Source organism: Microtus oregoni, unplaced genomic scaffold (assembly GCF_018167655.1).
Source record: "Microtus oregoni isolate MIOR12 unplaced genomic scaffold, Mior012 000001F_ref0000356, whole genome shotgun sequence".
In the NCBI taxonomy this organism is placed as follows: domain Eukaryota; kingdom Metazoa; phylum Chordata; class Mammalia; order Rodentia; family Cricetidae; genus Microtus; species Microtus oregoni.
This window is the reverse complement of record NW_024543060.1, coordinates 57,555,028-57,581,419: the sequence shown is the minus strand read 5'-3', so window position 1 is coordinate 57,581,419 and position 26,392 is coordinate 57,555,028. Positions and strand designations below refer to the sequence as shown.

Here is a 26,392-nt window from a genome sequence, read left to right as displayed (position 1 = left end):
GACAAAGTATTATGGAATATAAGATGTACTGTATTACAAATGTCTATTTTTCCTTCATGATTCTGAAGTATTTGTGACACTGTAACATACATGTATGCATATACATATGTGATGTATATTGTGGCTACGTATGTATGTTTATGCACATATATAGATATATATGTATATATGTGTATACGTATACACCCATGTGTGTGTGTGTATCACAATAGCCAGCGCGGTGGTGCAGCCACTTACGATACAGAAGGATTTCTCGAGTCCAGGAGTTCTATGCAGTATCGTGCTACGCCTGTTAGCTGTTTGTATTAAGTTGGGCATTAGTGACCTCTTGGGAGTAGAAAGCCACCAGGTTGCATAAGAGGGGTAAGTCAGCCCAGGTTGGGTAAAAGATCTCAGTAGATATTTCATCTTATAAGCCGTGGCAATAATGGCCAAAGGTGGACAGATGTCACTAATCACTTCATTGATTCTGGGTGTGTGTGTCAGTTCAAGTGTCTGAAGGTTTGCTTTGCTTCCAATAGTTCTGCTAGAGTCTGAGTTTTATTCCCTTCCAAGAAATGCCTGGTTTTCATATAGTAGAAATGCTATAAATACCAAATGCTAAATTTGAACGAATAAAGATACACTCTTGAGTAATTTTACTGACTTGCTCTTAAAAATTACCGCTGTCACTAGGTCTTAGTCTTTAGGAATATGTACTGAAAATATTTTAAATCTAATTTTTGTGGTTTATCAAAAGAAAGAAAGATACAGATGTTTTCAGATATTATCCCAGTCCAAGAAGAAAGATAGGAGGCAAAGAGGAAAAGCTTATGACCCAAGTTATCTTATCTGCCCAAGTCTCAGGTCACTCGGGAGAGGCTGGGACCTGATTAGATGGAGTGATACAGGGGTACAGTGGAGGGGATGAAATCTGGGCCAAGTGATTCAAGCTAGATAATATTCATCAACCAATGAAAGCAGCACATATTCAGAAGGACGTCCCACATCACTATGTAAACCTCGGGGCAGCTCTCTGGGAGTGAACGGTGTGATGCTTCCGGTTTCCGTCCCACATCACTATGTAAACCTCGGGGCTGCTCTCTGGGAGTGAACGGTGTGATGCTTCCGGTTTCTCAACGGTTGTCAAGACTGTTACCAGACAGTCATGTGACAGTTGTTTGGATAGCCTAAGACACTCAATCACTCCTCAACTCACGCCAAGAACTCCTCGCCTCAACTTTTTTTTCCTTTTTAGGAAACTGTGTACACACACACACACACAAAAAGCAAACCAACAGAACAGAAAATTGAGCTGCAGTAGTGCTCCATGCTGAATGAGTCTCTGATCACAAGAGACACTAGTTAAAACCAGTGTTTGTTATTCTGTCGAAAGCATAGTTTTTATTGATAAAAAGTCAATAGTCTGTGGCAAATACAGTTATGAATATTAGGACACCTTCATTAAATGCATATACTTTCCAGAGTATTTGAAAAGGTTTACCCACTGAAGAGTTTGGGGCTGGCTAAGGAGGCAGGGAGTTTCAGGGCCAAGTTTGTATCCACTCTGTAAGTGAAATCTAAAGTACCATGGCCATACTTGGAGGGAGGCACCCAACCTCTTGCAATTAAGAGTATTGAATGAGGCCCTACACAAGGTCATAGAAACTGAGACTTTAAGTCTGGTTCACTGCTATTTTAACATAAAGTATCTAGGAAGGGAATCGTTTTTGTATGTCAGCAACCTTCATAGCAAATATTAACTGTGCCGGGCCCAAGTCTTGCTTCTCAGCTGGACGAGAGGCATCCCTTGTCCCCATATGGATTTTCCCTATCTGTCTACCCTGTCTGGGGACCACAGATGGATGTTGCTCAGGTCACTGACCTGTATATTCTTGCACTGAAGCACTCTGGGAGTAAAAATAAACTTCCGCTGGGTTAAGCAATACCCCAACTGGGGTCCCACTTAGTAGAGAAGTCATCTTTACTCCATATGACATACCGTGTTTACAAAGGGATGACATCAAGAATGTATCTTTGGGAGGCTGGAGAGACCGTTCAGTGGTTAAGAACACTGTTTATTCTTCCAGAGGACAGGGTTGGGTCCCACCACCCATGTGGAGGCTTACAACCACTTGTAACGTCAGCTTTAGGGGGTCCCAATGCCCTCTTATGGTCTTTACATGCACATGTGCAAACACACACACACACAAATAAATATTAAAAATAACATAAAAATGAAACGAAGTCCTGTTACCTTTATCACAGTTGACTCCATAAAATCCAGGTGGGCAGATGCAGAAGCCAGGAGTGACGCACAGGCCGCCGTTCAAACACCGAGGTATGCAGAGGGCTTACAGGGAGAGGGGACTCTGATTAAGGCCAAATAGGATGCAGGAGCCAGGGTATTTTGCATTGTCAGCGATTCTACAACTCAGACTTTGTGATAGAGTCAAAATGTTTACTCTTTAGATACACAATTTTGCTGCATTAAAAATTGTCTCATGGTATTAATTCGGCTATTTTTCAACTTCTCAGCCAATTTCTTAGGCAAGAATTTTCAATTTGTTCTACTTTAAATGCCTGATTAAATCTTTATCAGAATCAGGCCAGGCATGGTGGCACATGCCTTTAAACTCAGCATTCAAGAGGCAGAAGCAGATGAATCTCTGTGAGTTCGAGGTCAGCCTGGTCTGAAATAATAGCATTATTTCACAGAGAAACCCTGTCTTAAAAAACAAACAAATAAACAAAAACCAAAAAATATATTTCTCAAATCAAATGGACTGTGATGTATTTTTTAAAAAACTGCAAATATTTTTCTCTGCCCCAATTCCTTGATCTTTAAACTCTAAGATAAGTGCAAATAAGAAAATATTCTTATCTCTTAAAAGAAAAAAATACTTTTTGCTAACTCTGGTCAAACAAGTTCTTTGACTTCTTTAAAGTTTGGCATTTAAAGAGCCTGTGGTTAATATTCATTTCTCACTCATGTCTTTTCAAATAATGACCTCAAAAACAGTACCTCTGAAATAAATGCGCTTGCTACCCAAATTATTTTCAGCACTTCTTTCCACTTATGATATGGTAGAACCTATACTCAGATATCGATTTAATTGTGAATTGAGCTATTTTTAATTGGAAGAATTTCAATCAGTTGTGGCGTTAGAACCCTAAACCTTTCATGAGAGTATCACAACGCACACTGTGTGTATAGGCTGGCCAGAGGCTTGATCACAAAGAACAGAGACCCTCATCAAAGTTCTCTGGCCAAGGTCTGGCCACGTATGATAGTAACAGAAACCGATCCACAGAAGTACCACTTTCCAACTGGTCTTCTGAGCCTATTTTAAAGTTTCACCGACCCTTAAAATATTACCAAATAATAATAGTAATTTCAAGAGATGTGTTACAAACACCAAAAGACCCACGTGGGGCATCTGTGGCTTCCACGTTCATTGGGAAGCAAGTCTGCTGGACTAACTCCTTTGCTGACCTTTCTCACAGTGAGGCCCGTAGAAGCCATCAGGACACTCACAGACCCGCCTTTCGTTACAGAAGCCTCCGTTCCGACATCCTCCGGGACACTCAGCTGCACCAAAGAGAAACAAGGCAGAAAGCATGCCCTTGAAGCCAGGCCAGGTGAGACACTGGTGGTCATTTCTACTCAAGTGTTCTCAGTACAATTGATTGAAACCCACAATCTTTAACCTTCCCTCATCCCCCCTCCGTTTTCACTCAGTTCTCCCTGCAATCTTAATTACAACAGTAGGGGACACACAGGAGGGAGTAAAGCCACTCTTACTTCTTCCCACCGCTGAAAGTCACACCCGAGGAACAAGGGGCATTGCCTCTGGTAGCCACTGCCATAGAGCAGGTGGCTTTTGGTATGTGTTTAGAGCATTGACTGACTCCGTAGCTTAAGCCTGATGCTGGAAGGGAAGGAGTTATTCCCTTGTGGTTAGTGGGCACCCTGGGCATGCAATGAGTTGCTGAGGCCCTGTCTGCCTGATAGGATCATGTGTGATCATGACTTCCTCTCTTCTGTGGCTATGAACGGCATTTGGTGGGGCATGGGTAGGCAGTGTTGCTGTGACCGGGAAAAATGTGGGTGATGGTTGACACCTGCAGGGAGGAACTGGAACAAGAAAGGGGATGTCTGTGGCCTTGGGTGAGATAAAGATGCGGACTCCTTAAGGTTATGATAGAAAAGGGGGAAGAAAAGCTAGTCTTTGACAGCACACTGGAGTCCCTAAGGTTCCTACCTGGTGTGAAAGCCTGGGAAAATCTAAGTACCTCTAACGGACCCTGTGTGTACCAACTTTTCCCTCCAAGGTATATATAAAAAGAAAATGAAATAAAACAAGTCATAGGTATGGCTCCCCACCTCCAAAGCCCTCCCTTGAGGGGCTCTCAGTGCTCACCTTGCTGACATGTTTTAAAGAAGATAGCATTTTGAGGGGTCTGAAGGATGGTGTTGCCTTCAGAGTTCATGACAATCACGTTCACTTCAAATGCTGCCACACCGTCCTGTTTGCCAAGACACGGGAAACCAACCTGAACAACTAAAAGGAAAAGAGAGGCTGTCAATTTGGACAACTGATTCCGGCTCCACAGGAACCACAGGGAGACCAAGAAGAAGCAAAGAGAAGCACGTTTTTGTGATTTTCGTGTATCTCCATGGGAGTTGAGAAGGTATTTTGATTACCCGGGGAATCCTCGGTGGAACTCATGCACCATGCTCCACAAATGCAGAACTGGGAAGATTTTGTTGAAAAAACTTATTTTTTAAGACAGGTTCTTGACTTGTATATCTTGGCTTGTATATTTTAGGCTTAGTAATCTTAGCTTGTGGATTGTTTTAAGATTTTATTTTAATTTTTGTGTGATGTGTGTGGTGTGTGTGTGCATATGTATGTATGGGCATGTGTGTGCAGGCGTGTGGAGGCAAGAGGCTGTCAGATCTCAAGAGCTGGAGTTACAGGCAGTTGTGAGCCACCTAATACAGGAAGCAAACGTGGGTCCCTTTAAGAGCAGTAACTGCTCTTAACCACTGAGCCATCTCTCCAGCGCCAGTTTTCACACCTTAAAAAGGTAGGTATTTTTTATTTCTTATTTTTTGGTCCGCAAATTAAAGACGCAAAAAGGAGCATAATTATATTAATTAGGATGAGACATTTGTGATTATATTATATAATTATATTAATTAGGATGAGACAGTTACCATCCCCAAAGAGCCAGAAAAAGGTATAATATATAATATTATATCCATTAAGTAAGCCCCTGGCATAATAGCCCACTAGCTTATTTTTTATTCTTCTGATCTGAAAGTAACAAAGCAAGTTCTTTGAAGATATTCTGCAACTCAACATGGACTCCAGCAGTGGGCTAGTCAACCAGGTTACTATTTTCTCAAGACACCTGTGATATCACAGAGTGGTGGGCTGAGCTAATGTGGTGGGTAGGCTAAGTCTGGTGTGTGTTTTAGCTTGCTGACGTAGAGCCACTTCCGGAGCACCTGTTGGGTACTTGGCATGTCCGGGTGTTGACAACAAGGCCACAAAACAGGACATGGCAACTCAAATGTTTCTGTACGAAGACAATGCCACCAGTTTCGTAATACAAGTGACAAGGAGGAATGGGCTCATCAGACATTAGCTCCTGGGTGAGAGGATGATTGTGAAACTTTCCAGAATATACTGGATTATCATGCCACCCACTGAGAAAGACTGATCTAGCTGACAGCTAGACTCCAGTTCTTCCATAAATAATAACAACAACAACAACAACAACAATAATAATAACACTGCCAGTAAGTATATGTAGAGCTTTTGCATGGTGGGTACAGCCAATAAGCATGGCTTATATTAAAGCAGGACAGACCTTCTCCCTTTGGAGTGTGACTACACCTTCCTCCTAGGGTTAGAAGATGAAAAGAGCTGGCAATTGCTCCCATCAGCACAAAAGCTGGCCACACAATCTTCATAGTGAGCTTGCAAAACAAAAGTTCTTTTGCAGCCTCTGGCATTGCCGAGAGATAGTAGAAATAGAGCCGGGGCCTTTGGCAGTGGTAAGCCCGTGGGTAGAGGTCCACTTTTACCAAAGGCTAAATGAAAACAAGGCCAGATGCTTCACATTCCAATGCAGCCTGTGCTGTGTAAACCAGAATGAATGAAAACAACTTCGGAACACTGAAGCAGATGAACTCACATGGCATTCAAGCCCACAGCCATATGCAATTGATTGCACGTAAACAACGCTTAGGGAGAGGTAAGTGAGCACTTATTCTAACAGAATACCCCTTCCACACACAGATGGGCATGGGTTTTACACTCCTAGAGCATCCTGTCATTTGACACACTCCCCTTACAGGAAGGTAGAAAACGAGAGGCAACAGGAGCTCAATCGCAATGTCACAGGACACGGAATGGTAAGCTGATCCCTGATTAGACGAGGGCTTGGAAGACAGCTCAGTCAGTATTGACTTGGAAGGATGGAGGCTCGAGTCTGATCCCCAGAACCCAAAATGTCTGGGTGTGCACAGTGGTGAAAGTATGGAAAATTATTAATAGACTAAGTGCTCAGCACTAAGAGGGACGCCCCTTCATTCCAGTCTGGGGATCTCCTGGGAAGAGGGCAGAACGACATGAGAAGGGCCTGGTGGGCGACTACCAGGAAACCATGTTCTCTTGACACAACAGGGCGCCTGTGACAGCGTGAATAAAGACCCGTGCAAGCCCATGCCAGACAAAATCCCAGCATCGAAGTGGGAGTGGGCACAATAGCCCCGGCTGAGGAGCTATTGGCAACTGTTAACTTTGGCAGAGGGAGAGTGGGTTTTCTTTAAAGGTATGACCCCCTGAGAGATTGAGCATGCTCCAAGACAGGCTCTCCACCCAAGACTTGATGGACTTTTATAAAGGTTAGGAAGTGAGAACAGGAAGTTGGGTAGGTGGGAGTGGACTTGGGAGGGGTAAATATGACCAAAACGTGTTGTATGAAATTCTCAAAAAACTAATACAAATAATATTTTTTAAATGCTGGGTATGGTGGCCTGTGCTTACAATCCCAGAATGGAGGAAACAGGGACAGGGGGATCCCTGAAGCTTATTGGCTGGCTAATTTGATGAATTAGCCTAATATGGTGAACTCCAGGACCGTGAGAGAGCCGTCTCAAATCAGGAGGCTAGTGTTCCTGAGGATACCAGCTGAGATGGTTTTCTGGCCTTCGCACTCACACACATACATGTGCTCTAGCACCCCCTGCTCACAGGGGCATGCATGCACGCATACACATACATGTATATAAAAAGCATTCAGCGTAAGTACTCGGGACTTCAGTTGCTGTGGCATTCTGTCTCAGCAAATACTGACCATTCTGTCTGGCCTGGAGCCATGAAGAAGGTGGTACACCTCCAACATTAACACGTATTTAAAGTCTTCTACACACTGGGTTCCTAAGACATACTGCTGTTCTACGGGCTCCGTGCAGAGACAGTGTTCACAGAGGCCAAGCCCTGACTTGACGGAAACTAGTTATATATTTATGCATATAACTCGGTAGTTTTACCGAACCACTCCACAGTTTGTATTTCCTGTTTTTGTTCTCTTCAAATGCCGGAAGGCAGGCACTTCGTAACTGTTAAAGATCAAGGGATGTCCAGGCACAAAGGCGCCCGTGGGATAAAAGAACAGCCTAGCAGCTTGGGGGTATAAAACAGCGCAGCACAATAATGAACGCTACCTGGACATTAAGAGCAAAGACCCAGAGATTGGGTTACTTTTTAATAATTCAAGGTGCCGTCCCTCCTCCTACTGTGGTGACCCAGCCGGTGAGGCTAATGAATCGCGGCCCCACAGTGATCTGAAACCCCCATAAACTCTTGCACCTGCAGTTTTGCAAACAAACCCTACATCTGCTTCTAAAAGAAAGGGGGAAAAAAAATTCACGTGCTCACCGAGGTGAAAGGACTTGAGGGGCAAAGCGGAATGTACGCATACACACATGTGGCCACCACTTTGTCTCCAAGGAAAACCTGTGCCTTTTCTTAAAATCTCACCTTGACCCAAGTGGCATCTTCTCTTCCCTCTAAATTTTATATTTTATGTATGTGCACTTGTGTGTTCGTGTGTGTGTGTGTTCGTGTGTGTACAGGTAGAGATCAGGGGTTGAGAGCAGGTGTCTTCCTCAGTCGCCCTCCCTCATTTTTTTTGAGACAAGGTCTCTCTGCGAACATGGAGCTTGCCAATTGGCTAAACGGGCTAACCAGCAAACCCCAGGGATCCTGTCCTTCGGGGAAGGATGACAGCCAGGCACTGTCAAGCTCAGCTCTGTGCCAGACGTTAGTAATGGGGTCTCAGTGAGGGGTTCACTTCCTAATCACTCTACAGACCCCACTGAGCTCCTGGGGGGATTCTTATTTGATACCAGACAAGTTTCTTATCACTCCTCTAGGAGAATGAGATTAAAAGTAGGAATCGCTGTTACTTATTTCAAAATGCTAGAAAGCCACAGCCACGGCTGGCACCGTGCATGGAGAGACGTGGCGTGACGGTTAAACCTCTGCCCCTAGGAGCCGATGGCTGAGCCCAACCCGGGCTAGCGCTGTCCTTTCATTCTATTGCCCGCCCCCCAAGATGATCCTAGGGTTCCAGAGGTATGCTGGAGTGCTCACTTGATGGGTTTCTGGAGCAGGGCTTAATTTTGAAACATAAAAGAAATGAGAAAAAAATTTAAGGAAAAATATGCTTGGCAATATGAATTTTATTCTCCCACCAACTAAATAAATGAGTGAAGGAATGGTAGCTGGAGAAAAAGCACAGTAAAGGTAAGTCAGCCTATTTTGTATGCCACAAGTTTTGTAAACTAAAAAGAACACTACTATCTTAATATAAAAAAATATACTGATGTATCATACTGATGTACTGATATTTCACAGAGTCTGCTAAATTCCAGGACGGTGTTCTATCTCAGTAGGAAAGTTTAAAAATCAGACTAAAGGACAGTGTGAAAAGTCTGTTTTTCACGTTTTAAATTGGCAAAGTAGTTAATATAATTAGTAATCGATGCTGATGAGATTACGGTGAGCCAACCACACTCCACACTGGAGCCAGGGTACAAATAGGTACAAATTGTAGGAAAGTACTATTGGCATTTGGGCAATTCCATAGTATTTTAAAGTTAATATTCATATCATGGTCTTTACCACAAAAATATCACTTCTGACAACCTTTTGTAATAAAGAAGTAGGCACCAAGAGTTTAGTATACATATTAATCCAGCAATGACTTTCTACATGCTGGCTGTGTGCTGAGCCTTGCATTAGGAGTCATGGTAAATAAGACACGTAGGGCCCCTTCCCTTCTAGCAGTGAGTATCTTTTAGTGTCAAAGGATATTTACCATGGTATGTATAGCACAAAACTCTACAAACATGTCTCGTTCACAAAAACTGAGGGAACAGAGAAATAAATTATGGCATATCCATGTAACCGAATGCTATAAAACTTTTATGTCTTACAAGGGTAAGAAAAACTTTCAGAAAGACCTGTAAATGACAGGTTTGCCACGCATTGTCAAATGTAAGAACGTAGATCCTTGACACAAGACTAGAAGGAAATACAGGGGTACTTTCCATTTCCTACCCACCCAGAAATCCTGGGCTCTGGCCTTGACTCGACTGTGTGTTGGTGCGGGAAAATTGTCTGTATTCTGTCAATCATGTTTTAAATAAACGCTGATTAGCCAGGCAGGAAATATAGGTGGGAAAACCAGACAGGAAGTAGAAATGATGTAATGAGAACAGGAGAACTCTGGGAAGGAGGAAGTTGATTCCCTCCACTCCTGCCCAGACCACCGAAGTAGCAGGATGTGATCTGCCCCACTGAAAAAAGGTACTGAGCCACATGGCTAACATAGATCAGAAAAATGGGTTAATCAAGTTGTGAGAATTAGCCAGTGAGAGGCTAGAGCTAATGGGCCAATAGCTTATAATTTATGGAGACCTATGTGTGATTTTCTTTGAGGCTAAACAGTTGTGGGGTAAAGGGCGGGACAAAAACCCCAACAACAAGCAGGCCCAGCCCCCGCTCGTGTTACAGTGTGTTACTAGTTTTTTACTTTGAATGAAGTGGTTAAGATGTTTGTGTGACCCTTCATTTTCTGAAACTTGTAAGAAAGAGCTGCAATTCTGGTCTTAGCGTGATCAAGTCAGATAAGGCTTGAGTGGCTATCACACACGATGAAAAGCTAGGACCAAATCACATCCATGTTTCTTCAGCCAAGCAGGATGGAGTAAGGTCATTGGTTAAATAAAGAAACTGCCTTGGCCCTGATAGGACAGAAAATTAGGTAGACGGAGTAAACAGAACAGAATGCTGGGAGGATGAGGAAGTGAGCTCAGACGCCATAGCTCTGCTCTCTGAGGCAGACGTGATGAAGCTCCTACCCAGGATGGACATAGGCTAGAATCTTCCCTGTAAGTGCACCTTGGGGTGATACACACATAAATAGAAATGGGTAATCAAGATGTAAGAATTAGCCAGTAAGAAGCTAGAGCTAATGGGCCAGGCAGTGTTTAAATGAATACAATTTGTGTGTTGTTATTTCGGAGCATAAGCTAGCCAGGTGGCTGGGAGCAGGGCGGCAGGAACGCAGCCTTCAGCTCCCACAACACATGTGGACGGTTGGGTTGATGTCACTCCATCCCCTAAAGGCTTTCTGATACCATGCCAACTCTGGCAAACCTTTTCTTGGTTATCATCTGCCCCAAACCACTCTGAATCTTTGACACACTTGTGTGTACTGTGCTAATCCACACTCACTGGCTGAATGCATCCATTAAGCATGTTTATTTTCTTTTTTCTTTCTTCCTTTATTAAAAAATATCTAGAATCATTATGAATGAGTCTGGTCTGGGCTATCTTGGGCTTTTAGAAAACTATAAACCCATCATTTCTTTATTCTCATCCTAATTCTTTGCCTGAAAGGACAATGACCGAACTGCCCTCAATTCAACAGCTCTCCTCAGGAAAACATCCCATAATCGCTCAAATGGATGGCATATATACCTGTATCGCCTCATCTCCATTAAGACTTATGAACAAACTTCTTCAAAGCAAAGGCCACCCACCTGATGCCTTGTGAGGCACTGTTCCCAGCAGAGGGACATTGACAGTTGGGTCTGCCATGATGCCTTTATCCAGGGAGCGAAGAGAGAGGAATTCATAGAAGTATTCTGCCTGCAACAAAAGGCATTGCCAGTCAGCACCAAGGAAACCACAGTGATAGAGAAAAGACTTCTTGACAAACCATCCACGCGATGGGAAAGTGACCATTTTCCCTCTGGGAAGTTGGGAGTCCCCAGCATCTAAAATATCCTGTTAGCATAATGCACTCTTTCTGATTTATACATATGGAACTGAGCCCTGCTTAGAGAGGAGAGAGTCCCTAAAATGCTCCGAGCATTTATTTAGAGCTTGCTCAAAAGGTCATTTAACTTCTGCAGTATTATTGGTTGCTATCTGCAGAAGAATTTGGAGGGAAAACAGAGGGATAAGACATATCAAAGCGATTAGTGAATAGCCCTTAGAAAACTCATCTCAGCATCGTGGGTCATTATTTCTTAAATCGGAGGGAACTGGTACAGCTGTGGTAAACAATGACCAATGAATTAGAAGCCTAAGGGCAAAGAAGACTCTTAAAGGCCAAAATTTGAGAATCCTGTCGCTAATTTTGAAAGGTTTACATTAAGGTCTCAGTTTAATAGAGAGAAAAGCCTAAAAACTCAAAACAAAACATCACAATGACAACAAGCTGGAAAACTTTACAATGTAAGCTAAGTCAGTAGTTAAGCAAAAGTCCTGCTACTCAGGTGCCCACCGATACAGAAAATTGAGGGAGAGTCTAACCATGGAGCTTTGGTGCTTAACATTGCTAATGGGAGCGTTTATGGGGATTGGAGAGAGAGTGGTTAAGAGCACTTGCTGCTCTTCCAGGGGACCAGAGTTCAATTCCCAGGACCCATATAGGGTGGCTCACAACCACCTGTTACTCCAGCTCTGGCATCTGATGCCCTTTTCTGGCTTCTGAAGACACACATGCATGCACACACATGCTTACACACACACACACACACACACACACACACACAAAATCTTCAAAAATGGTTTATGCTAAGAACCATCTGTTCTTGCTTAGGAATAATGAACAGCTAATAAAGAACACACAAGGTAACATGTAAAGTAGGCAAGCTGAGTGCTCCTGCCATTATCCAAAGACATAGCTAGAGTTTTGGATGCATTAATTATAGAAATAAGTTACAGTACATGCACGTGAACTGACTGGGATTTTTTTAAAATAATGGTATTTACATTCAGCGTAATTTTTAGTTGATAATATGGAAAACATGAAGAATGCAATAGAAGCCGTTCAAACCACTTTCTGCTTTAAATCACCATCAAATACATCTGTCACCGAGGACTTCATGGGAGGATAAGATGGAATCTTAGCTTCCAGGGAGATTCTGTCTACACATACACGCCCTGAGTTCATGGAGTCAAAATAGCACCTTCATTAACCAAATCCCCTTCTTTGGCAATGACTGCAAAGGTTTCAGAAGACCTCGAGGTTCCTTCCCTTGGAGAGTGACGGGGTTGGGTGAATTCATTTATTAAGTTCATCTGCTAATGGGAGACAGACGGTCAGTTCATGAGACAAATGCTTGCTTCCCTATGGATGGGCAGGCAGAGATCTGAACGGAGCCCATGAAAGCAATGCTGTCAGGAAAGGTAATTCAATTTGCAATGGATTCCTTTGAGATAGAGAATGAATAGGATGTCTGTCCCTGCAGGAAAACCAATGGGAAAGACTCCGGTTTGCACAGATCCAGGTGATTCCAATGACTCCTGTCAACTGCACACGCCATCCCCACGCTCTGCTCCATAGCCTTTATCACTAGAACATTTTATTTTAAAACACAGTAGAGTGGTACCGTGAAAGGCCTTGGTGCTGAATGCTATCGTAATTAGCTATATTCTGGTTATCAGGACCACCAAGGATAAAAAAACAGCAAGTAACAATAGCCCAGCAAATCCTGGTGTAATGTCCATCGTGTGTCCCACGTCAACAGGAACACTTCACTAACAGGACCCAGATGAGAGTAAAGACCTGCGTGGGTACCACGAAATACCACGAAACCAAAACTTCAAACCCTACGAAGAAATTACCCTTCGCTGCTCCGTAAGCACATCTTTAAGCTTTATTGCTTTGGAAATTAAAGCTGCCTTCCTAGACACAAACCATTTAAAAGTTCCATTTGTGAATCTTCTTAAAGATTTTTGTAGAAGAAACTAGAGTTTTCACGTTTCAAATGGTTTTATTGGTGAGAAGAGAGCTGAAGTGTCCGATTAAGACATCGATGAACTATAACTGAAAATAACTATGATTTTCTTTTTTTCTGCACCTCCACATTTTCAATATGTGTCCTTATTCATTTCATAGTGAAATTTAATTCATTAACTTAAAAAAAGAAGCATGGAATACCCACGGTCAGGTCCATGTGGCCAATGGCAGTCACTAAGTCTGTACATTGGAGCTCCAGTTTCTTGGATTTTGTCCACAGAAGGTAGTTGTTGGAGCAAACCTTGTCTGTCTGGCCTTCTTACTGAGGATAATAATGGTGCTTAAGTCTCTAAAATATGTAATGTCCTTCACGCTTGTTTTTGTTTGTTTATATAAAGTTTTTATTATGTTTGAAATTTCTTTTTATTCAGTGTGCAGTGGCACGCAGTACATGCGGAGGTCAGGGGGCAACTTTGGGGATTTGGTTTCATCCTTCCATCTCATAAGTCCTGGGGATCGAGCTCAGGTTATCAAGTTGCGAGCTGTCTCACAAGTCCATATTTATTTTCCATATGTGTGTATTTTTGAAGGAATCTTTCCCACTTACTCCTTCAATTGTCTCTTAAATATTCTAACTTGAAAGTTGCTTATAAATTATCCAGTTCTGTCTGATCTTGACACAAAGAGGTCTACCCTTCACTAGCATGTAAATGGTTTTTTATATATATCCTTCACTTAAGGACTTATGTTTAAAAGTCACAGAATGGTTGATCAAATGAATGTTAGATTTAGATTTATGTCCTATTCTAGCTTCTAGACAGAACTTTCCATTTTTATCTTATTTATAATATAATAAATATTCTTAGACCCCAATCTCTCCATTGGAAAAACTTATTTGGAGGCAAATAAAACCCAAATCCAATGCCAAAAAGAACAGAGAACTAGCTTTAAAGTTTGGGAACAGGTTTCACAAATTACAGATTTATTACTTAGATAAAAGGAATTCAGAGCAAAGTTCTATTGGAAACTGCTAGTAGGAAAAAAGTACATTTCGTTTTATTAAATGACATTAGTGGAAATTCAGGTAGAGGCAAGGAGGGCAGTTATTTGGGAAAAGCATGAAAAGAGTGCTTTGTATTCGAACAAAGAATCGGTCTATTCGGGGGAATAATTGATTCACTTTTAAACTAAGTTGCTGAAAAATTTTTTTTGCTGGACTGCTTTGCCGCATAGTAAATTTTTTTGTGTGTGTGGAGAAATATAAAAGGCACCCAAATATTATCAAGGGAGGGGTGCTGGAAGCCATTCATCTTGCTTCCAATGGACTTGGCTGAAGTTAGAGTCATTCCTTCCAAAGAGATGAAGACATCATTTCCACAGCGAACTGGAGCAACTCAGAAGGCCTCGGTCTGAGGCTCCTTGGAGGGTAAAAACAGAGAGGAAGAAACACAAACCCACGTTAATATGGGAGGAATCTAGCATTTCTTGTCTACTTTTGAATGTCTGGGCTTGGGATGTATGCTTAATGTAATAAGCATAATAATTCAGAAACCTCTGAGTCGGTCTTTTATAAAAACCATGGTCTCCAAACCTCTCTTGAGTTCTGTCATGATGCTGACCCAAGTGGTCACGGGAGAAAAGTAACACTCTCAAGTATCATCTTCGTTCCAAAGAAAATCTCAGATACCAAGCATACGACAGGCAGTGGGTGCAAATTTTTAAACAGCCCTTGCTGAGCGTTTCCTACACCCAATCCCTGCTCTCACCGCGCAGTCTGCGACGTCTACAGTGTTCAAAGAGTTCAGATTAGCAGGGTACTGGGTCTGAGAAGCATAAGGCGATATAAAATAGCCCCTGTACTGTATGTGAAGGGCAGGAAGACAGCTACTAAAATAAACAAGAAAGGAAATAGTACAAGGTTAAAAAGCCCAACAAAATGAACAAGCATGCCCAATGCTTAAAATAATCTGCCGCCTGCATGTCTAGACTGAAGGCTGCCAGACCTCACACTCTTCTGAGTTCCTTTAGTTACCTTCATTCTTCAAACCTTGAACTCACTTAACCTTGGATTGTGTCCCCGCCAAGTCTCCTCCCGCTGGCTTAGGTCACCGCTGTCTCCTCCCACTTCCTGTTTTGCCTGCCTGTCCTTATTGGCTCTTCCCTTCTCTCCTCTGACCCTAGCAAACTGCTAATAAGGGGCCTCCTCTGCGTCCACACTTCAGTGACTTTACCTCCGCTGACCCACAAGGACTTGGTCTTTCTTCCTTTTCATGTTTTGCACTAATTTTACACCCCCTTTTAGGTGATGCCGATTGTTCTGGTTGAGTGAGTGTCGCCTAAAGACAGCGGCAATGATGACTAACTCTGACAGAAATGGAGTCTTTAGGTCACCGGGACACACCCTCAAGGAGAACCCTGATCTGCTGCCCCCCTCTTTCTGCTTCCTGGATGTACACACGAACAGTCAGCCTCACCTCCTCCTGCCATAGTACGCTGGCCTCTCTACAGGACCCAGCCAGGAACTTGGCTCTCCAGAGTATAAGCTAAATAACTTCGTTTTCTTCCTTTAAGGCCACTTGCCTCTGATATTGTATGGTAGCTACGTGAATGTCTGATGGCTCAACGTGTACTGCCAACATCCTTCTACCAGAGCACAAAACGTTTCTCCTCCTGCCTCGTATCCATGGTATACTCACGAAGCCGGGTGGTTATCTCCCTGGGCCGCTGATTTCTTTAGCCTGAGAAGGGTACCATCCTTTTCCAATAACAAAGACCCTGCATTTTGTTTGTTGTCGCTCACTGTCATTGCTTGCTCTCTCTCATCTCTTCGTAGCTGGGCATCACAACGTCACCCTCCCTTTCTTGCGCTGTCTCTCATTGTATCCTGTTCTTTCACCCACTCTTCTAAGTCTAACCCAGCCTTTTCTCTCCCATATTGGCATCACTACAAAGTCCTTGCCTTCCTTTTTAAAACATCTACTCCCAAATAAACCCATCACGTCTTGTTAAAATATCATTTTGCCATATATCAACCCATCCCTGATGCTTCTTATCTCCAGGATAAGGTCTTTAGCCTTGCCAGTATCTCCACAGTCTGGGTCAAACTTCCTTCATGTCTTATGTTTCAGTGGGTGTCATCCTCTGGAGTTCACCTGGCCTCCTGTGATACCACAGTCATGTATCACCTAGGCTGACTGCTCTGGCCTTCTACCAGCATGCTCCTTAATACAAATACCATTGTGAAATCTTATTCATCTGCTCACAAATACAGATCATTTTCTCAACCAGAGACAGTTGATGCTAGCGACAGAACCTAGCTTTACTCATCCTAAGTAGGCGAAGTGTCTAGCCCACGGCAGTTGTGGATTCCTTATGGAAAAGAACGGGACATGGATATATTTTTCTTCAATAGATCGTTGAAGACTCATACACTCAGTTCTTGAAATATATTTGATGAATGAATGAATGAGAAGGCTCTAGAAGCACAAACCCACTTCATGCCAGGGCACGGTGTGCTGGGATTAGGAGCCGCCTGTTGTTTCAACAACCACTGATTTAGCAGTCAAAGAACTTTCCTGATGCTGCAGCGTGGTCATTCTCTGCTGTTCACATAGAAAAGACAGAATCATTTCTTAAGGGCAAACAAACATTGACATTTGGTATCCAGCTACTCTGTGTGAGTTTGTAATTGCTTTGTGCTTATTCTGGAACAAACCCTTGGCCGTGAGACTCCCAGAAAGAATATAAACGGATGCTATATGCAGGGTCTGGTGTTGAAAAATAGCTGTCCCCACACTCTTCCAGTTCACATTCCCACTTAGATCTCCAGCCTCTTTGCTTTCTGTACTTCCAGTGTGTAACTGTAGTCATGCTGGGAATTGTGGGATACCAACAATGCCCCCTCCTAGGCCTTCTTTTGCAACTGACTTTCAGAAGTGTGTGTGTGTGTGTGTGTGTGTGTGTAATCAAAACAAGAAGAAGCACCTTTCCACGTAGAATAGTTGCTTAATTAGTTCACTAACTAGGTACTTAATTGGTATTGAAAGGAATGCTGCTTAGGGAGAGGGCACCAGGCCACCAAGTTTTTCTGTTCTAATAATCATTTTTATGCACACCAAACCAGTGGGCTGGATGCAGGGAGTGAAATTATTGGAATATAATGGTGACATTAAAGCTTAAAGTTCGAGTAAACACATCTGGGACCATGCGAGTTTTGTAAACTAAAACTGGCAAGAGATCACACAGTTTGGCTTCACATAAATCTGAAATTTCTAAGACATTTTCCATCTTTCCTCCTAGCACTTGGAATCACCACTGCCTCTGCAAACCAGAACCAGACCTGGCTATCTGACAAACCGTTGGCTAGCTGCTCTCTTTCAAACATCCTAAACATGGGGAGCAAGAGAGTGCTGCGCTCATCTTCTGTAGTAAATGACCCCAAAGTTAAGGTGTCTGTTTCTGAAGGGAAAGGCAACAGGGAAGTAAGGGAAAAAGACAAAAGGCATTGGGAGGTAGAAAAGGCTTTGCCCAGTCTGTCTCAAGGTCAAACAAAAAGAAGGAATATCTAAAACGTAGTTGTTAAACCGGGTGGTGGTGGCGCACGCCTTTAATCCCAGCACTCGGAAGACAGAGGCAGGCGGATCTCTGTGAGTTCGAGGCCAGCCTGGTCTACAAGAGCTAGTTCCAGGACAGGCTCCAAAGCTACAGAGAAACCCTGTCTTGAAAACAAAAACAAAACCAACCAACCAAACAAAACCCCATAGCTGTTATACTCCTGTCTGTAGGACTGGAGGCCTAGCTCGTGGGTAGGATGCTTGCCTCACTTGGGTTGGGTCTGGCTCCAGAACTCCAGTAACAGCAGATGCATCCGGGTTCCACACATGGCCTTCAGCAGACTGCCCATGTTTCCAGTGGAAAGAACAAGCCAGGCAGCCTTGGACTTCTGAGCACCCTGTATGCTTCTCTTTTTCTTTCCAATTTCGGCTACTTGTTACCCACTCCTCAAAGTACGCCAGACCCAGTGTAAGGAACATTAAAGTCAGGGTAAGCAATACGCTATCTACAGACAAGACTTTGGGAGAGGCCACCAGGCCACCAAGTTCTTCTGTCCTAATAACCATTTTTATGCACACCAAACCAGTGGGCTGGATGCAGGGAGTGAAATTATTGGAATATAATGGTGACATTAAAGTTTAAAGTTCAAGTAAAAGGCACTGGGTAAATAAATAATTGGAAGATAAGGGACCTAGGAAAGAGAATTAGAAGAACACTTGGTCTCCTCAGCACTGCGGAGACTAGGAGAGCATGAACGGGAAGTGCAGCGATTTCGGACAAGTGCTGGAGGCTAAGGAAGCAGCATTAGCAGGTCAGTGTTTAGGGAAGAGAAAAGCAACCCCTACCGAGTTTGTCTTCTCATCTAAGGACATATTTGATTATTACTTTTCTTAATGCTTCAGAAGTAACCAGTGAGTATTCATGTGCTTTGAGGCAGAAAAAATGCTAATAGAAATTTCTTTAATCATTACTGAAAACAAACATTTGCCCTTACCTCTCCTGAGGTATACGTGTTCTTCGCTGGTCTCATTCTCGTCTGTATTTCACATGTCACAGGGTCCACCCATCACATCCCACTCTTTAGGGCAGACTATGTGTGGAATGAGCATAGACACTTGAGGGATAGGTGTAAACAAACCCCTTCAGGGGCTGCTTCCTTAGCCTCCAGCGTTTGTCGGAAATCACTGCCCCGAAAAGGCAGAATGGGTGTTGCACTTTTTCTTGTTTCTGTATGATATATACGTATCTCTGTAGGCGTGTGTCTACTTCATTCTAGTGATGAAAAAGGTCTGAATCTTTTACCAGACTTAGAAACATCAGGAAATATGCTCAGGGATATGACTTTCACAATATTTTGAACAAGGTCATGTTTTCCTTAGTTTAAGGTCTAGGTAGTTTTCAAAAATCTTTTAATATATTTTTATTGAATCCACATGGACAATATTAACTTGCTTTTTTCATTTAAAAAAAAGTCAAAATGACTTTTTTTTCTTCTTTAGCTTTGGCTAATATTTTTCAAAGTACTTTGGAGAAAGTCATGGAATCTGTCTGAATTGAAATTTCATGGATCAAAGTGTCATCTACAAGATGTGCTTCAACGATTAGCTTGTCCTGTCCCTAAAAGTCAGACAGGAAGAGGAAAACGTCTGTGACCTCATGGCTACAAAATTCGGAGGGCTACTTTTACAAGCAGGTTAAAGACTGCTCATTTATTCTACACATTTCATTTCACACTTTAGAGAGAGAAATGCAGTTTTGAAACATTTTAAAGCCATCTCTTTATCTTGTATGAGCAAGTGTGGGGGCATGCACGTGCCATGTATGCATGTGTGCATGGGGGCATGCATGTGCTGTGGGGGCATGCGTGTGCTATGTATGCATGTGCAGAGCATGCATGTGCTATGTGTGCATGTATGAATGGGGCATGCATGTGCTATGTATGCATGTGCGGAGCATGTATGTGCTATGTATGCATGTATGTGCTATGTATGCATGTATGTGTTATGTATGCATGTGCGGAGCATGCATGTGCTGTGGGGGCATGTGTGTGCTATGTATGCATGTGCTATGTGTGTATGTATGAATGGGGCATGCATGTGCGGAGCATGCATGTGCTATGTGTGTATGTGGAGGTCAGAGGTCAACCTGTAAGAGTTATTTCTATGCTTCCACTATGTGAGTCCCAGAAGCTCAACTCAGGTTGTCAGCCTTGGAGGCAAGCACCTTTACCGATTGAGTTACCTCAAATCACCCTAAAATCCCCCCTCCATCACCATTGTACTCTAGTAAGTTCTTCTACCCATGAGATACGCACACACACACACACACACACACACATATATATATATAACTCATCATGTTTCTGAAAAAGAGAAATGATGTAGCATCAAAGCAATTTCCTGAGTAACACTAATGATGAAAATCCACAAATCTGAGGTCCAGTTGGGTTTCTGTGGCTAACTCTGATTGTCCCCCAAGATCCCTCAGAATCTCTGAGATCCAGCTAGATCTTTGTGGTCAAGTGTTGTTGTCTCTCAGGATCTCTGTGTAATTCTTTTCAATAGCTCTGGTCTCTCCCTTCTCCTACACAAGTCCCCTGCTCTTTTCTTCTCTCAACTCAAATCTGTACCCTAGTCATGAAGACAGTGACTACCCAAAACGGATTCTCTGAGCTTCCCCCATCTACCTGCAAACAAGTCCTTTCAAATTGCTTCCAACCAGCTCCCCTTTCCACAGCCCCCAAACCTGGCCCCCATCAACTCTGTCTTCTCTCCTCGTGCATACAAATGTGGTGAAAAGGTTAAAACGTAGAGTCTGCTTCTCATTCCGTGGCTTCCAGAAGAATCCGAAGCCATGGCCTCCATACTGTTGTTCATTAGGTTTCCCACTTACTATGGAGACCTGCGGTCTGTGAAGTCCGGCAAACGCGTTTTCATTTTCGTCTCTATTTCCTCTGAAAGTTGTTTGTCAACAACTAACCTTTCTTCCTCGACTTTACAAACAGCGGCCATCTTTTCGTTTCTTCTCTTAGGTTTCCAGCTACTTTAATGTGATTTTCCTCTTTGAAATAGGAGTCCTTCATGGGGTCCATGCATCCTTAGAATCTATAGATTTGTGTCCATAGGTAAATGAATACTTTTCTCAGAGGAATGGACCCTAGATTTTTTTTTTTTGTATTCTCAAAGGAGTATACAACTTAAGGTAAAACTTAAGTACTACTACCTTATTTACGTTTTGCTCCTGTGGAGTTTGAAGTTATTCTCTCATATAATAATTCTTAAAAATCTATGGCCATGATAAAGAGCCTCAGAAATGTTCATGGCGATCTGAGGTGTGCACTTTGATTTATCTGTGGGGTTAGTAAAGGTTTGCCCCGAGGAAGGACTGCAGAACTGGAATCTGCTCAGTGAGTGGAGGTTAGAAGGGGAGAGACAGCTGCTTCAGCAGAGGGAAGAGCTAACGGGGTATCAGCAAACCTGAAGAATCTGAGGAAAGTCATCCTTCCCTTCATAAAGAGGCTGTGAGGATCAAAACAGAGGATGCATGTAGAATACTAGCGAAGGTTGGCATGTAGCAAGCATCCGACAAACGCTGCTCAGTCTTGACAAGGCCAAACGCTTCATTGCCGGGGTGGGACAGTGCAGGTTCCTGTAAGACGGGATGGGGCAGCGCAAGTTCCCAGAAGACAGGGTGGGACCTCGGGACAGCGCAGGTTCCTGGAAGACAGAAGTGCTGCTCCAGGGAGAAGGGTAGCCCGGGATACTGGGTACCAGGGCTAGAGGTTATGGGATCAAGGATGCCCTCTAAAGTCCTGAGTGATATCACCCTTGTGCTGTGGGTACAAGCAGCAGGATTCAGAAACAGACAGAGACTTGAAAATAACCCCTAACAATCTTTTTATCTGGGTCTCAAAAATTTGTACTGTACAGTTTGAGCTAGCATATGCATGCAAAAGTAGGATTTTCTTTAGCTTTAAAATAAGTAGCTAACATTATCAAACTATTAATTTACACAAAAGTTAGAAGATAGATAAGCAAGTTGAACCATACCACAGAGATACAATTAGACTACAGGAAGTAGACGGCTACCTAAAAACTTTTTAGGGACAGCCTAATTTCTTTAGAAGAATGAAAAACTTGAAGTAATTTTTTTTTAAGGTGAAAGACGGAGGGGAAAACTGTATCTCAAAAGAGACCAAAAAATGTGGACCAAAAGGCCAGAAAATGTGGACCTTATATGACATTTGTAAGATATAATAGGAAATTAAAATACTAGCTATGTGTTTCATCATATTAAGGGATATTTTTAAACTCTAAGGTTCTAGAGCTATGCATACACTGAAATATTAGGAATGAAATGATACTGCTATGTGAGATTGCTTTAAAATGCTAAGTATAGATGAAACAAGACTGGCCATGAGTGAGAAATAATTTATTTATTCACAGTATATTAATAATCGTATGTTTGGAAAGCTCTCTTATGGGCGTCTTTGTGTTGAATTAATACTCTTCAATCCAGAGAACAACACATCACAAATAATCTCTATTAGCTTATTTATTCAGCTTTGCATGCTCTTATTTACCTAATTGTATTAATAGAAACTTTTCAAATCCCAAAGACAGCAATGAAGAGTATGTTTAAAAAGCAAAAAAAATAGCCGAGTGTGATAAGACATCTGTGGTGGTTTGGGTGTGACTGGCCCCATCATCTCACAGGTTAGGAGGTGTGGCTTTGTTGGAGTGGGTGTGGCCTTGTTGGAGGAAGTGTGTCACTGTGGGGGTGGGCCTTGAAGTTTCCTATGCTCAGGATACCGCCCAATGTCTCAGTTGACTTCCTGTTGCCTGCAAGATGTAGACCCTCAGCTCCAGCACCACCTCTGCCAGCATGCTGCCATGCTTCCTGCCATAATGACAATGAATTGAATCTCTGAAACTGGAAATGAGCCACCTCAATTAAATGTTTTCTTTATAGCAGTTGTCATGGTTATGGTGTCTCGTCACAATAACAAAAACCCTAACTAAGACACACACCTATAATCCCAGCTACTTGGGAGGCTGAAGCAGGAGGATTACAAATTTGAGATCAGTTTGGGCAACTTAGCAACACTCTGTTCCCTAAGTAAAAAAAATAGAGAGGCGCTTAGTGATACCATGCTTCCCCAGAACGGGTGAGGCTGTTGGCTCTCATGCAGAACTAAAATTTGAGAGTACAGGATTTAGTTGGCTATGAGTGTTGCCAACAGAGGCCAGCATGGCATCAGGCAAGGGAAGGGCTGTAGAAGAAGGATTAGCCCTTCATTCTGGGAAATGCTGACTGTTTCTTACCTGGACTTAAGGAAGTGAGAGTCTGTTCTCTTAAAAATACATTGTCATGCCGGGCGGTGGTGGCGCACGCCTTTATTCCCAGCACTCGGGAGGCAGAGGCAGGCAGATCTCTGTGAGTTCGAGGCCAGCCTGGTCTACAAAGTGAGTTTCAGGACAGGCTCCAAAGATAGAAACCCTGTCTCTATTAATTAAAAAATAAATAAATAAATACATTGGCATTTCCTCCTGTACAGACAATTTCCAATATTTCTGTGTGAACAGAAAGAAATCACATATAGATAAAATATTGTTGTAGTTAAATTGTGCCATGTTTAGATTCCCCAAAATCTGTTTCTCACAGACTTTATCTTCCACTTTAGCCATCAGTTTTGGCCAACAGCTCTGAATAGGCAGGGGATGCTCTTTAGAGATGGTGGGAAGTGAAACACTGCCGGTGTGGCGGCTTACCGGAAACTGGGCCAAAGGGCAGAACAAGCGTGTGTCTGGGGAAAGGCGCCTCACAAAGAGAGTAGTTAAACCTGGGTCTCCGGGGTGAGAACGTGTCGCCTGGCATGTTCAGAGACCAGTCCGGAGGCTCCGTGGACTGAACGGATGCCCTGGTTAGCAGCATCCAATAAAGGAAGCAGCTTCTCAACACAGGCAAAGCAGTCAATACTCCCAGTGGAGCAATCGGAAAGCAGCCATGATTCCAAACGTCTTTCCAGCCAGAGGGCAGACACCCAGTAGCCACAAACACCCTGACCCTGTCCCCCTGACTGTTTTCTGTGCCACTATTTAGTCCTCCAGCTGTGTGGAAGCAGAAGCAGCCTAGTGAGATTCACAAACCACCTGTCACGGTCCAGGCCAGGAAGAAATATCAACTTTGAACAGTTGTTAGGCCAAAATAATCAGAACATTTCACCACCTGAGGCTGATGAACAAAATCTCAGGATGGGCCCAAAGATCCACCCCAACCCCCAGGGAGGAAGCAGCCTGTACTGGAGGCTTTCAGGCCGACTGGGAAGGAGTTGCAAGGTTGCCAGTGTGAACACACACCAGGGCATTTTGCTTATTTGGTATCATGGTTTTAAGCCCACTTCAATCCTTATTTGAGGATGTTAAGAGTCGAGGAGAAGGCAGAGTTTCCATTCACGTTTCAGCCAATCCCGCCGTCTTCCTGTGCGTTCAATTAAAGCATGCCAGGACGCTGGGATAGAGGACAGCCTTCCTCGTGCTCTGAATTACACAGTCAGTCTCTCGTTTCCAAGAGCTGAACAGCTCTGTAAATTCCTCCATACTTGCCATTTCTTCCCCTGGCTGTGGCCCTAATTAATCTTCACCACTGTACGGGTCTGGGCGAGCGGGGAATGACAGTGCTTGACAGTCTCCCCCATAGTTCTGAGTCAAATGTGGGCAGACACCCCGGTTAGTCAGGCTGATTTATTTAAAAAAAAAAATAGGACGCATTAAAACGGAATCAACTGTCATCTTCTAGTGACGACTGTTGATCTGATGTGATGGGGGAGAGTCTGCGTGAACCGAGAGGTTGAACTGGCTCCCGGACGGGTGAATGTCGTTAACTCATACAGACTGATTCTGGCCTCCGCTCAAACTTCTGAGCCTTTGTTCTCGAGGCTCAGAGGATGGCTTTGAAGTTCTAACACACCATTACCAAAGAATAACCTTTTGATTATGATCTCATGAAAGTATAATCCATAACTTACATAAGTTAAAACCATGGCAAACAGTGACGGCCCTGTAATTGGACCTTTATGAGTTCCATATGTTACAACTGCTCCGTTAGCTTGCAGTCCTGCGTGGGAGACATATCTCCTCCCTGAATACAGCTGCTGAACTTTTATAAAAGGCAATGAAACTTTTCACAGCTACTACCAGTACTCTTTAGCCCCCTAGTTTGGGTGTGCGGCCTTAAAGGGCCAGCTTCTTGGAAAGCCTAGAAGGATAGCTATTTTCTCTCCTCGCCAGTGGATGCTCGCTTGTATAAAATGACTTAAGCAAAACCACTGACTTTCTCATTAGTTGCATGTCCTGTGTGCTTTCAAAACCATTACACTGGGAAATAAAAGACTGCGCAGTAAATAACTCTTCTGTAAATTCTGCAAGAATTTGGACCTGACTAGGAACCTCTTAAGTAGTGATTTCAGGTTTTTTTTTCTCTCTCTCTCCTTCTGCCTTTCTCTCTCTCCCTCTCCATCTCTCTCATTAAAATAAATTACCCGTATTAGTGACTCAGAAATGGGTGTGTTTGGCATAGCTCCGCTGCCTCCATTTAGGGAGGAAGGGCGGTCAGAAAGAAAGGATGTTGGTGGACAAGCAGCAGCCAGGCCCTCACTAGTGTGAAAACAAAACCAATGGTTCTGGTGGACAGGAACAAAAAGTCTGAGTTGCAGGAATGACTACCGACAGAATAAAAGATATCTAAGGAAAAGTTAGTCTCCTAGTTTGCATTAAATCTCAGAACTTTAAAAAGACACAAGAATAAAAAGCCAACAGCAATCAATAATAAATGGGCCAAGCAAAGGCGTTTCTTCTGCGTTGCTCTCCTGCCCTTACAGCAGCTGTGGTTGCTGTCCGCCCACCTGCAATGCCACCTGGGTGAGGTTCGGTACCGCTAATCATGGATTGCTTTTTTCTTTTGGAACACACTTAACAGTTGCAGAGGCCAATTTTGAGCAGCAGCTCACACAGGTCTGGATCCTTGAATTCAAATCAGCGCTGTTAGCAGAGCACTGGGACTCTCTTCCATTCCACAGAACCTCTCCGCTGGAAAACACCTTCATAGCTTTCAAATTAAAATCAGAGTCATTGACTTCCAATGCCCTCCTTGCCTCTGCAGTGGAAATCTGATCTTTGGCTCCCTTCCTTCCCTGGGAGCATCATTCCTAAGGGCAGGTGCAGGAGGCATCACCTCTGCCAGGGTCCCCCTTACTTCACAGAGCTGAGTCTTGCGCGGTACCCCAGTGATCAAAGAAGATGAGCGAATCCAAAGGGGCCAGGGCTTAGGCTCTTAACTGTTTTCAATTTGGCCGCTTTTAAAGAAAAACCCAGTGAACTTATTAGGCTCCCCAGTTGTGACAGAAGATGACAGACCCTGTGAGAAGAAAGGGGATTGATGAATAGGAGAACTGATACACACAAGTCAGGGAGGCTGGTGTGACCAGAATCACAATCTGATGGACGTAGGAAAACTAAAA

The 26,392-nt window shown here is 43.3% G+C and overlaps 1 protein-coding gene across 1 annotated transcript in view; it reads right to left on the bottom strand.

Moving 5' to 3' along the window:
* The window catches only part of Wif1 (WNT inhibitory factor 1), a 65,451-nt gene that overhangs the window by 12,299 nt on the left and 26,760 nt on the right, over positions 1 to 26,392 (bottom strand). The window contains exons 3-6 of the mRNA XM_041674244.1: positions 11,111 to 11,219; positions 4,404 to 4,544; positions 3,476 to 3,571; positions 2,237 to 2,332 (exon numbers count right to left, since the gene is read on the bottom strand). Coding sequence (XP_041530178.1) covers positions 2,237 to 2,332; positions 3,476 to 3,571; positions 4,404 to 4,544; positions 11,111 to 11,219 — 442 coding nt within the window. The remainder of the gene's footprint in view (positions 1 to 2,236; positions 2,333 to 3,475; positions 3,572 to 4,403; positions 4,545 to 11,110; positions 11,220 to 26,392) is intronic.